This window comes from Apteryx mantelli, chromosome 5 (genome assembly GCF_036417845.1).
Source record: "Apteryx mantelli isolate bAptMan1 chromosome 5, bAptMan1.hap1, whole genome shotgun sequence".
Lineage (NCBI taxonomy): Eukaryota > Metazoa > Chordata > Aves > Apterygiformes > Apterygidae > Apteryx > Apteryx mantelli.
The window spans coordinates 39,375,151-39,388,526 of record NC_089982.1 but is presented as its reverse complement, the minus strand read 5'-3'; the positions used below and the strand labels follow the sequence as shown (position 1 = coordinate 39,388,526).

The 13,376-nt window shown below is 35.7% G+C and overlaps 1 protein-coding gene and 1 long non-coding RNA gene across 3 annotated transcripts in view; one reads left to right on the top strand and one right to left on the bottom strand.

Moving 5' to 3' along the window:
* LOC106492054 (uncharacterized) overlaps positions 1–13,376 on the top strand; it is a 47,518-nt gene that overhangs the window by 7,868 nt on the left and 26,274 nt on the right. The window lies entirely within an intron of this gene.
* The window catches only part of GUCY1A1 (guanylate cyclase 1 soluble subunit alpha 1), a 37,180-nt gene continuing 24,335 nt past the window's right edge, over positions 532–13,376 (bottom strand). Inside the window, exons 3-9 of one of the 2 annotated variants that reach the window (XM_067297841.1) lie at positions 11,909–11,970; positions 10,398–10,456; positions 8,623–9,332; positions 6,531–7,016; positions 5,878–6,021; positions 3,607–3,761; positions 532–1,425 (exon numbers count right to left, since the gene is read on the bottom strand). In XM_067297841.1, the coding sequence (XP_067153942.1) occupies positions 1,224–1,425; positions 3,607–3,761; positions 5,878–6,021; positions 6,531–7,016; positions 8,623–9,332; positions 10,398–10,456; positions 11,909–11,970 (1,818 nt within the window). In that variant the 3' untranslated portion in view covers positions 532–1,223. Of the gene's footprint in view, positions 1,426–3,606; positions 3,762–3,940; positions 4,057–5,877; positions 6,022–6,530; positions 7,017–8,622; positions 9,333–10,397; positions 10,457–11,908; positions 11,971–13,376 lie in introns of those variants that run through there. The other variant, XR_010884385.1, reaches the window with a different exon arrangement.

Sequence of the window (13,376 nt, the reverse complement as noted above, 5' to 3'; positions counted from 1 at the left end):
CAGACAAATACCAATGCAGATGAATCTGCTTGTTACAGAGGCAGAGTCCTAAACTCAGGTCTCAGTAGCTAACACTGTTCTGCCCGCACCAGAGGCAGACCCCTCAGGGGTCTCCGCACATGTTCCACCATCCACTATGGAAAGGCTTCTACTGTAGTAATACTAATACTTCATGTATGTGTTCATATATTTTAAAGCATTTCCCTTCACCTGTAGTTCCCTCGATGACTTCAGTCAAAGTGAGCGTACCATGTCATGTCCACGTTCCTCTCCTTGAGTAAGGATCGTAGCTCTAAACAAGTGTGTTTCTGTTCCATATTATACAGTCTGGCTGGAACTTATTTTCTAGGTAAACACTCCAAAGCATGTTTTATTACCCTCCTTTTAAAACATTTTCATTTTAAATGGCCACAAAAGAAAACATTTATTGCTATAATATGTAATAGCAGGTTGTTATTATTATTTTTTGTAAAGTATGATTTAAAAACCCCAAGAACTAAAATATTGTTTGGTGAGTACAGAGACTTTAGCTGTGATTATACAGTGTTTTAATCTATAAATATTCATTTTATGCACAAAGAAAATAAAGTTCAGGAAACAGTAGGCAGCAAACTCTGTTATGTATATGTGTATTAGTTACAATTAAAAGCCTTATCCAGAAGGTGCTGAGCACACTCAACAAATTGACTCCAGTAACTGTTAGGAGATGGTCAGCAACTTCTAGGATGGGACCCAAATGATGCACTGGAAGGAGTATGTGATAGCAATGACAATATTTCTATGATATTTTTCTTATGGAGTCACTAAGAAAATATATTTTTAATAGTCATTGGTAAGCACCAGCTCACAACACTGCATGTGACTGCATCACTTGCACATTACATTTCCTGACACACTGCATGTACAATACGTCTAGAATTCTCAGCACAGGTAGAACTGAGACAGCTGTTACATAGCACACACTTACACATTACCACAGGGAAAATACTGTACTTTTAAGTAGCATTTTAAACAGTGAAGTTGCAATATTATTTCAGTGACTATATTTCTTATGAAAAAGAAGAAGAAAAAGTCAGTGACATACTTCCTGAAATTTTAATACTGGCTTTCAGGTATTAACAATCTAAAGTGCTTTCATGTTTCATACAGTTTTTAAAATTTTCAATTTAGACAAAAAATCAGAATATTTATAAAATTACTCTATACACTTGTGAATGTACACTTTAGTCTATTCCTGTTTCCTCGCCCAAGAAATTGGCATTGCCGTCTCCAAAATCTCTCTTTTGAAACCAAGTCTGTGAGTTTGTTCCTTGAATATAAGCATCCAGAAAATAACAAATTCCAGGGATATTGCTGGGAAAATTTGGTGGAAGTTCTTCTCTTGAGCGAGGTGTGAACACAAAACCTGGATAGTCCTTTAACAACCTGTAAGAAAAATGAAACATCTTGATGAAATATGAATCAATCACTAATTGTTACTACAAGTGCAGACTTTCAATAATTCTTCAGATATTCTTTATAAAACAGGACAGAATCTAATGTAAGGTTTATATACTATTTACTGAAAAGGTTAAATAAGCTATTTATTTGGTAACCCATAAACTCATGTACCCATGCAGACGAGAATATTGCCTCTTTTTTGTTTTCTCAATGCTTTGAACGTAGGTGCTACGTTTGTTGTAAATATTTTCAAATATGATTTAGTACTGAAAGCTAGCTCAGATTATCACATGAACTTGGCACCAGAATTAATGTTTCAGCTAGTGAAATATTGAAAGGCTTATTAACTAAACTATTCAGTTCCTCTTGCTAATTCTAATCATTTTGCTATTTCACATATAGGTCCACTAAACCCAGTGATCTTCTACACCTAAAACATACATTGCCACTCCTTAGGGATAAATATTGATAGTTGGTACTTAAGCTTCCAAACAATTACTGCAGTATATAGGAGTTGTGCGAGGTGTAGTAATGTTATCAATATGTGATTAGAATTAATGTATGAATCAAAAAGAAAAAACACTAAGCACAAAGGATGTTAACATATCATTCACTCAGGAAAAATACCTACAGTGTCAGTAGTAACAACACTTTACCTTATAAACAAATTGCATATTTTCTAGATACTCAGAGAACTAATTCTCTTTTTTTTGAACAGCGTGCTTATAGCAAGAATTCTCTTGAGATGAAATACACAACTATGCAGAGACCTGCTTATGCCTTAGAATATGCTTTGCCATATGGATATGGAAAAAAAGAATCACTGTTGGCCATCACTGTTATTCTGACATACAAAAGCCAGGGGGATGCTAAAGCTATGTCTTTATTTCTTTGGAGTGCCTGATCCAAAAGCAGGTTACTTACTATGTGGTCTAATGCCTGTGCTACATGTATCTGAATCACCTAATGAGATAGTCTGTGGCTTGGCACCCTGCAAGTCACATAGCATGTGCTGCAGGTCATGTCAGAGGATCCTGTGCCAAATGGTCTGTCTGACACTGGCCACAGGCCCTTGCCACAGGGCAATATCAGATACATGGCAGTGGGTAAAAGCTGATTAGGAACAGCTGACTGTCCAGGCTACAGTGAGAGGTAGCAGAGCTTCCTTAAAGGGAAACAATTTCTGTCATTATTTCCAGTTATTTTACCTAGCCAGCATTATCACTTCCTACCAGTGGATTCACTCTCTACCGTTCATTCTGATAAAAACTTTGGCCACTCTGGAAGAAACAATAGTCTATACCAGCTCAGTGGCCTAAATTTCAGACCTAGACCTAGAGCTCAGACATAGACTACTGTTCAAATTCAAAAGTTTCTTACTATTTCCTCTGGCAGCCATAAGACCCTAGTACTTAGCCATGAACATGCTACAAGATAATTTGTAAGTACAATTAAAGGGGTAATGCAAAGAGAGTGTTAGGTTGGGAGGATGAAGGAAAGAAGAGAGCATGGTTCTTCATGCTGTATTCCCCGTGGGAGAGCCCACTAGCTGTCTGCATAATCACCTAATACCCATCACCAAAAAGTGTCTGATCTGAGTGGATAAACAATACAGCCTCGGTTCCCTATTACAGGATTAAACGGAATTGGGATCAGTATAAACTAAACACTAGCACAGTTGATTCATTGCAACTTATTCATTCACCTTCCCTAAGCAAGGAAGAATGAAGATGCATAAGGAGAAGTTAAATAATTGTTCATTTAGGTTGTTAGTTTCAAGGGCACCTGTGTAAGTTTGACACCCAGTTCATACAGAAAGCCACATGGTACAAAGAGGAGCCAACCATAAGAAAGAAGAAAAAGCAAGAGGTATACAGCTTCAGGGTAAGAAGCAAAATTATCCCAGATCTTCAATTTATTTTAAATGTAACATCTGAAAAATACATATCAGCTGTTCTGCTTCAGCCTTTTTCTTACTGCTGCTGGCTGGCTTTTGACTAAAAATAACCACAGTGTGATCATGAGCAGTCAGATAAAAAGAGAAAAAGGAAAATAAACAGCAGTACTGTAGAGGAGGGGAAAAAAAGAACAAGAAGATAATGAAGAACTATTACATTAACTATTTCTGGTGGATGTTTTACAGATGTATATTGTAAAGCACTGTACCTGTAAGTGGTTGGGCTGACATTTATTTTTCTCGGTATACTGCAAGATTCAAATTTATTGGCAAGGGTTACATTATTTCCAAAGAGGCAATAACGTGGCATTTTAACCCCAACAACTCCAGCAAAGACAGATCCAGAATGAAGGCCAATACGCATCTTTAAATAAAAGACAGAAGACAGCATTATTAGGTAAAATAAATAAAACTGTTAAAGTCAGTTGGTTTATAAATTCTTCCTCTATTAAAAAAAAAATCCTGAGATGCTAATATAAATTCAGTTAGTAATCTTATTAAAATATCTGTGTTTTCTGGTCATTGCTGCTGCTCTAGCCTTACTTTGTACTCATAGTGAATCATCCTTCATCTGACATAATTATGATAAAGTTGGTCTCTGTGGCAGTAAATTGATCTAGAAACATCAGCAGGAGTCACTACAACACTTGGATGCTTTTCTGAAAGAAATTAAACAGTACAATGTTAGACTGGTGACAGGGTTAATGAGTAATACTGGCTTTGTTCTTAAGGTCAGAAGATTAAGTCTTAGGCAACAGCAAAGAAAACACATATATGCTGCAGTTCCAGTTGAACTCTATTGAGAGTGTCCCACCTAGAGTAAATCCCAGTCACAGGGTACAGAATTTAGGTATTTAATCAAATTTATGCAGCAATTCAAACATATTGATACCTGTTTTTGCAACTAGTACTCAGATGTGTGAATTTTGCCTAGCTGGTGCTGCTTTCTATGTTCCTTCTTTTTAAAATGTATTCTTTTCTTACATGCATTATACATACATAGACATGGTTTCTTCAGAACAGCACCCTGACAATACAATGGCATGAAGTTTGCTACTCTGTACTATTCTTTACATATCCAGAGAATTCCATATCTTTATGAAGAATTTGTAATTTCTAATTTTGAGTAGAAAAGCAGAAAAGCCTGCAACAAAAGCAAAATCCACCCAAACAGCAAAGACAACAGATGGCCGAAATATGTATATTGATATAGAAGTCTGATTTAAAGTAAGCAGTTTGCAGCCAGGCATCTTTCTTAGAAAATTCATATATAAAATGACAGTAGACTGTGTGACAGATTTGTTATTTTGCAAAACCACCAATGCTTTCATGAAGAGATTAAAAATAGAGAAAGATTCAGTTTTCTTCTAAGAAGCTTCTACTAGGTGCTTATACAATAGAAATTATTTCCCATAATTTTTAAAATACTATTTAAATGCAGTAGCATTCCTCATTCAAAATTATAGAAGCAGAATTTGTGTGGAAATTATAAACATGTTTAACATTGTCAAGATGTTTCCAGATTTTGTGAAATACAGAATGTCATTTATTTATAATACAGTAGTGCTGTTCTCTGTGATAGATGTAGAGCATGTAATCCTCTAAATAACCATTTTCTTGGTCATTGGGATAAGACACATGAATAGTCTTTAATCTAGAATCAAAGAAGCCTGAAGTTTTTTAAAGGAATGAACAGGAAAATGTTAAAAGTGAGCAAATGAAAGACATGATGAACTGAGACATCTGTATACTAAATGTAACTAGGACCCCATTCCAAGACCTTTGAATTTAGTAGAAGGCCCACATCATTTGTCATGCACACAGGTCTCTCTCTTTTTTTTTTTTTTTCCAATGAGAGGTAAGCCTATATGTAAAATTCAGTACATGCTTCTGTCTTCATTGAAAGCAGGTCATAATATAGCTACCACTGAATCTAACTGTAGCTTTGCCAGCATTAAGGCTATCATTTTATGCCAATGGTTTAAGTATCTGACTGTAAAACAAGAACAGCAGCAGAATACTTTCACGATGTATGCATTACTGCAATCAGACCATGTCTTTGGTTATTCATATTTATACCTGTTTTCCCACTGAAGACTTTGATGTTCTCACTGGTTCTAATTTTGGGAGAGGATTAGTCTCCTAGTTAGAACACGATAACAGAATATTCCATGCCACTGGCAGATTTATTGCTACTGAGACAACAGCAGCAGCATGTCAGTGTGCCGCTATTGATTTCACTGCATTTAAGTCTTTTGGATTGATTTTCAGATCTCTGTTTCATCTTTGCCTCTCCAAAAAGCTCTCATTCATAGAAATAACAAAGTCAGCCTCTCTAGCTGTACATACTTGCCTTCCCAACTTGTTTCAGGACGTTAATGAGAAATTTCCTTGATGACAAAACCCCCCAGACCAACCAACCAACCAAAGATGCCCACCTTTACCACGAAGCCATATAAAAATACAATAAAATATATGACCTTGATAGGCTCTCCATGGGGAGACATCACCTCATCTGACAGCTCCATCATCTTCAGGGCCATCAATGCTATTTGAACAGCATGGGTTTCACTTTCTTTGTGTAAACCTCCTGCCACACAGTAGGCATCTCCAATAGTCTCCACCTAAACAGGCATATTTGTTCCTTAGTGTTACACTGTTTGATATATAGTAGAATAGTCTGTGGCTTTAGTAGGAATTGTATCTTCATATAGACTGAGTGCTATAGACTTGTCATGCTAAATTATATAAGTCCTAGGCAAATCCTGCAATATCATTCAAAAGGAAAAATTGCACAGTGCTGGGCATGACGCTAAAATTCTTTTCCTTGCTTACCTGCTGTCAGGCGCCAGTAGCTACTTTAATCACCTGTTTACTGCAGAATCATAGCACTGTAATTGAAACAAGACTTTTGACCTACAAACTCTAACTTTTGATAGTTTTCTCACTTGGCTGCATGCCTAGCTGTTTCTGTTGATAATTTTTTTTTGTTTTGCAGCTGATCTTAATACAGTTTTATTATAATGAATGCTTATGGCAAAATAATTTGGGGGCTTCTATTATCCTCTGTGCCATTTAGTCGCTCTTTCTCTTCCAGCCTCAGAACCCCAGAGAAATGTAATAAATTCTGTACCTTGTAGACATCTAGCTCTCCACACTGGTAATCAAAGCGAGTATAAAGCTCATTAAGCATGGTGATAACCTGCATAGGTGAACACTGGGAACAGATGGCAGTGAATCCAACAATGTCAGAGAAGAGCATTGTGACATTATTAAATTTCTTGGCTTGCACAACTTGTCCCTGCCACAGCTGCTGAGCAACCTCTCCAGGAAAAATAGAGAACAGAAGATCTACAGTCTTCTTCTTTTCCTCTTCAAGTGCTTGATGGGCCTGCTCAAGGGTTGCTTTTAGCTTTCCTAATCTCTTCTTCAGTCCGTCTTGAGCTCTGGCTTGCTCTCCTATCAGAACAACATCTCTCAGTGCATTGTGAATTGGAATATCTGAGAGGTACAATCCACGTCCTGTAAAATCTTCTAGCCTATCCACACAAGGAGATCCCAAGAACAAGATGGCACTGGATTCAAAAATATAGATCATTTGGCCTTTAAGATCCATAACCTGAAACAGTTAAAGAAACAAGAATTCATGCGCAATGTTCACAATTCTGGCAATGGTTTAGAAACAAGATTTAAAGGAAGTAAGTTTTGTTGAAGCATAGGAGAATCAGACAGGTCCTTAGTCATTACATTTTCATTTAGTCACTTAAAAAGAAAATACGTGGTGTTAAGTCATAGCACTGTTAAAACTATCAAATAAGTTAAATTTGTTTCACTTTAGATTTTACTTGAGTCTTCTGATGCAAAAGTTAAACCACAGCTTAATGATAAACATCTAATTATGTTTGGGTATCAGTAAGTATCAGTTTAAACTTAGGAAGAAAAGAAAAATCAAAAGAAGAATTTTGTGCATTTTATCTGTATTTATTGATTAGTAGCCTATGGATTAGTACTAATAACTGTAGTGTTTGGTTCATGCACTACTCTTTCTTTGTAAGATAAAGTGAAAAAATCTGCTTCCATTTTATTAGAGAATCTTTAGGAATTGCTGCAATTTAAAATTAAAAGGCATAAATATCAGAAATAAATATACCATTTTAATTATCTAAAAAAGCAAAAAGTATTTGTATGAAGTGCTGCTTTTAGCTCTCTTCTATATTCAATCGTGTAATGTGCAAGGTGCTGTAAAGCACTGCTTAACATTGCTGTGAAAGACCATTTTTTTGAAGACAATCTCTGTTGCTTGCTAATAGACATTTGCATATATAACTACCTGCAAAAGCAAAGAAGACTGTACTAGCCTTGTAATCATTAAGCTGTTGCCTAACACAGAAGTGGATCTTAGAGAAAGTAGCTAATCAGTGCTACATTTTTTCCCATTTCATTAATAACCTGGTGAAACCTTTATTACTTTTCTTCATTAAAATTCTTGCAGTGTTATGTCTGAAATGGTAGTTCATCCTCGAGTGCCTCACATATATTTGATTTGGAATTCAGCTGAGGTCAGTGATGAATAAAAGCAGTTGTTGAATATTCAATGCCCTATATTGTCCCAGGTCATTTGCCACAGACTGTGTCTGCACAAATAATGAATAATCCCATCAGCTGAAACTATGTGGTATTTTTGGTGATAGCATGAGTGAAGATATCAAAATATCAAAGATACCAAGATAACAAAGGCTAAATGAGCACAGGAAATATCTACTCCTTCCCCCAAATCCTAGAGCTGTTGTTTCTAGACGAGTTAAAAGCACTTTGGTAAAGCTTTTCCTGCCACTAGCTCAGTGTTGGAGACATTTTTGTTATCAAGAGCATGGCTCATCATTGGGTTTATCTCAGTTTGTTGACTTTATCTCAATATTTAAGTTATTCTTTTTTAATAAAGTCAAGTTAACAGTCAAATTTTACTTGAGCAAAGAATAATTTTGACTGAATATTAGCTTCAGAATCTGAATTACATTTTGTTAGATTAATTTAAGAACTTTGATTAGCATAGACCCTAGTCTTAGAGTGTCTTTGTAACAAATCATTATCATTTAATTGTATTAGCTGTTGCAAAATTCACTGTTATGTTATTTTTGTGGCTATTTATTTTAACTGTATCTTGCATGTCCCAAAACAAGAGAACAAAGTACTCACAGAAGTAATAGTTATGAAAAGCTGCTTACCATAGATGATTTTGTGTCAGTATTATCCCATCTTCTCACTCGTACAGTAAATTGCATATTCAGCATTGTCATAATTCCACTAAAAGTGCAGCTTATTTTGGGGGTAAGAATTTCAAAATACTCTTCAAAATTAGGCTTCGCTTGAAATTCTCTCCTAGTCAAAAGTCTTCTTATCCCATTTCCAATTTGTAGAACAGACATATCCTTGTCAAACATAAAGTGAAATGGGAAAGTCTTACAGAACACAGAGGCAGGAATCACAAGGGAAGACTCTGGTTTACATGGAGATAAGGAAGGTTTTGCATTTTTAACTTGAATAGAGTACAGCAAATAAGGCTGATTAACAAACTCAGTGCAGTCATTATGGAAACAAGGAGGCATGAGCATCACTTCTACTTCAGTTTCATACAAAATATGAGCTGCTGCTTTAATAATGCCAGATAGGATAAGACTCGTGATTTTCTTAGGAAAGAAATAATACACATTTAAGTAGTCTTGGTCTTTCTCCAGGCATAATATAGAGGCTTCTTCAAGCCTGTCCTTTTTTCCTGCTTCTTGGCTATGGCCACTCTGCTTCAGCAGAGTAGTAAAACTGTTCAAGAAGTCCTTAAGAGTTCCTCCAATAACCCCTAATATGTGTTCATCCTCTTCATAGCATATTTTGAATAGCTCTTCACCAAGAGATTCCCTTAGACTGTCCACGGGAATACCTGCATGGAACCACATTTCAGTCAGAACTGTGCTCATTGTGCTGAATCTTAGACTTTCCCCAGCTTTTTCTGTCCCAGACCAAATCAAATTAGCAATATTCTTCCCTGGTCCAGCACCAGGGCCCTGAGGGGCCTCTTATTTAGGAGGCCAGCTGTGACCGATGAAGGCGTACTACCTGGTGCCTAGAAAACAGGGAGACTAGAGGTTGTAGTTTGGAAAGATCCAAGACTCAGTGTTCTTTGTCAAGATGTAGACTAAGCCAATTTCAGCTAAAATTGAAAGCATATTTTGGCATAGCCTTTAACCCAGGATATTAAGCTTGCTATAAAGAAATAAAATAAGAATAAAAAATAGAAAATAATAAAATAAGGATTAGAAGTGGGAGTAAAGTAAGTCATTCAGTTTAGTGTTTGTGCACGCATGCAGACATAAGTACTATGCCTGATGCAGTGAATTAGATGACCCTAGGAACATTTTCAGGGCACTGAGGCCAATGGACACAAAAAATTTCACATCTTTGCTAGTAAGCTCTTTTAAACAGGATAGCTGCATGCAATCTGACTATTGGGAATGTCCCAACTCCCCAAACACTTCCTAGGAATCATTTGGGAAGGTGCTATCTGGCATGGGTCATATGTGTGCCAGGACCAGTTTAACAGTTTAAGAGTATAGAAGACCATGTTTCAGTTCCAGCAAATGTTAATCTAGTAGTATAGATGAAGTTAAGGGGGTCCATTATTGTAAATTAAAGCAATTCTCTTCCCACAGATTAGAATAAATTGGCATTCCTTCAGAAGATGTAATGGATCAAACAATAACTTATTACTGAATGTATATTACAGCTCCCTCTAGACGTTGAATCTTAGAGGTATATGAATCTATGACAGCCCAGGCTTGAAAAACTTGGCTCTTTAGCTCAAATTTTGACACTCTGGGCTGTTAATTGCAGAGATCGCAGATTAGCCTCCATGATGTCAGCCATCACTGCAGCCATCACATGAAGGAAATTGTTTGTTAGAAACAAGACTAGGTTTTTTTTATATTATTAAACAAGCTTACACTACCTGCTGCATTAGCATGGTCACTGATTATTTTTTCAAAATCTTCTCTGTCCCCAGTGTTTCTGTAAAGATCAGAAAAATATAAATAAACCCCCCTGAAAATTAAGACAAACATTATAGTGAAACTAGTATGTAAGAGAAGTTATCTATCCTGTTCTTACTGTGTCAAGATCAAGTTTTGCTGATGAAATAGGCATTTTTTTATTAATACAAAATAGGGTCATGATAAGATATTAGATTACCCTATGCATTTGCGATAAATTTCACCAATAATACCAATAGCAGCTCTACTTCAAAATTACCCATTCATTGATAGTAATCCAGATTCCTGAGATACAAGACTGTAGCCCTCTGAATTCTCTGAGGTCAATGAACATCAACCCAAATGTCAGACCCAAAATGATGAGAAGGAGATGTAGCTTAGATCAACCTGCATATAAGTGATAAACCTTTGATACATGTTTTCTGAATATCTTCACCCAAAATATCTTATATATATTTATATACAAAAGCAATACATATGTTTAGATGTTTGCATTATTACTTCATCTGGAATAGCATACTGATTTTCAAACTAATACTCCAAGAAGCAATACAGAATTAAAGATACAGGAAATACTCCTATCAATAACCCCTTCAGCAATTGTAATATAGTATCTGACTGGCTATCTTTGATTTAGTCAATATATGTAAAGTACTTCGAAAATATCAAATATAATGTGCATGCTATATTGTAATTATCTATTCTTATTGTGGTGTGTCGTTTCCAACTTGATTGTTGTTCTCCTCTTTGGAAAGAAGGTTTAAACTAAGGTGCATTAAGTAAAGGACATCCTCAGTATATAATGAGATGCTAAGAATTTCTCACTCTGTATTGCGGCTGAAATGATTAATTTTGGGTTAGTACTGAGGAGTGCTGAAAATCAAGCCCAGAGTTCTTCAGAAACAGAGAACGGAAGCCAAGTGAGCCCAGTGAAAACAAGTACTACCTCAGTGTCTGTAAGTGTATGATTGCTCATTGTATCAGAGCCAAAATTTTTCTTTGGTACTGTACATATAAATAATAATCATCTGCATTTAAATGTCTTTTCTGAGTATCTTAAAATACTGGGCTATATTCGTATGTTCTTTTATTTACTATTAGAGGGTCATCGGACTGTTGTGAAATAAGACAACTATATCCACCTTTCCCTCCCATGTCTGAGTAGTCTCTAAGTTCCTCCAAAACACTTCCCATTCTAGACAAGGAAAGTCCTTGCCTTTGTCCCTGCACAAATGTGGCTAAATTTGCCCATTAAATCAACTTTGTCAATAATTTAAATATTTGTGAATATTTTAAAATAAACTAAATCATAATTGATTTACATGACATGAAATGTCACATACCAGATTAACAAGGTAATTTAAAACAGATTCCAGAAGTCCTGCTTCCCGGTCACTACCCCAGTCCTTAACAAACTCTGCCAAACATTTTTGCTGTGAAGTTTAGTCGCAAACCCATTACACATACTTACCTGCTTTCTTTTATTCTGTGTTTTGCTAATGTTCTCTGAAGTGCAAGATTTAGCCTTTCAAACTGGGGAAGAAAGAAAGGTATGTTGATTAAAATGTCACTGCTGAAAATCTAATCATGAGAGTAACATTTTTATGCAGAGAAGAATTAATTTGCTTTATTCAGGACTAACATTTTTTCAAGATGGTATAGGTATTAAAAAGGCATACCCTTTCTATATTTGTGGTTTGGTTTATGCTGATGTCTTCAACTCCAGTACCACTATAATTAACCCCTCTTAGCTGATGTGCCACTCTGGTTGTGCATTTTAAATACAGTGATGTGCTTTACCTCCAAGTTGTCAGATAACAATAAAGACAGTGCTGCTAAAAAACAAATATAATCACCGCAACTTTACATTATCACAAAGCACAAATCAAAAAAAAATTACCCCGCAAAAAACTACCATAAGAAATACAAATGCCATGTAAAAAGAATATGTTTTCAATTTAAAGTATATTCGCCTAAAAAAACTAGTTATATTCTGAATTGTACCCACAGCAACACACAATAAAAAGTGGCTCTCCTAACTACTAACTTTTCTTGGAATATTCAGAGTGAAAATATTTTTCAGGGCAATTTTAGAAAGTGTCAAGATAGAAACTGGAAAAGTTAACAAATAGCGTTTTTGAAGTAGCTATAAAAGATCAAGAGAGCATTCTGTGCTTCAGATCACCTCCTTTTCTGTTTTCAAGACTATAACATTTCAAGACAATGTTTGAACCATTTATTTTACATTTGTATAAAAAGAAGAGTTTTGGTTGTATACTCTGCAAACCCAAATAGCCTCCAGATGAAAACCTAGTCATAGTACATAACCTTTGTAAAAGGATTCAGTAATAAAAGACCTTTTATTACTTTATCATGAAGATACAGTACAATTTACCTCAATTCATGCTTCCATATCCTTTCTGCAATTCCTAACTGATACAGATGTTACGCTTTCCATACATGCATATTTCAAATAGTTTGGGGCCAGTGAAGCTGTCTTAGGTATGTATTCTCTGAGCATTCAAAACCCAAACTTCCCACACAGACACGGTCATACTGCTATGTTAGAATTTGTCTGTGAGGGTTTCTTTGGTCTGGCTTTTCTCTGGTTCTCATTCCCAGAGGAAATTAGCCTTCTCTACTACATCTTTTGCTTGTTATGTTTCCAGAAGGAAAGTTCCCACACCAGAAGAAAATACCATATGAAAGAAAGGTGATATATTCTGAAGTCTTTTTCCAAACAAAATTTAAATGGAGCAACTGTTCTACCACATATGTAAACACAATGTAAATCACATCTGTGTATAAACAGTTGCAGTAAGTGCAATGTCATCCAAATCATTACCTATCTCCAAGCAGTGTTCTCTGTATTCCTGGAAAAACCCCAAACAAGAAAATAAAACAATCACATGTATGACATTTTATCTTAAATTTGTTCA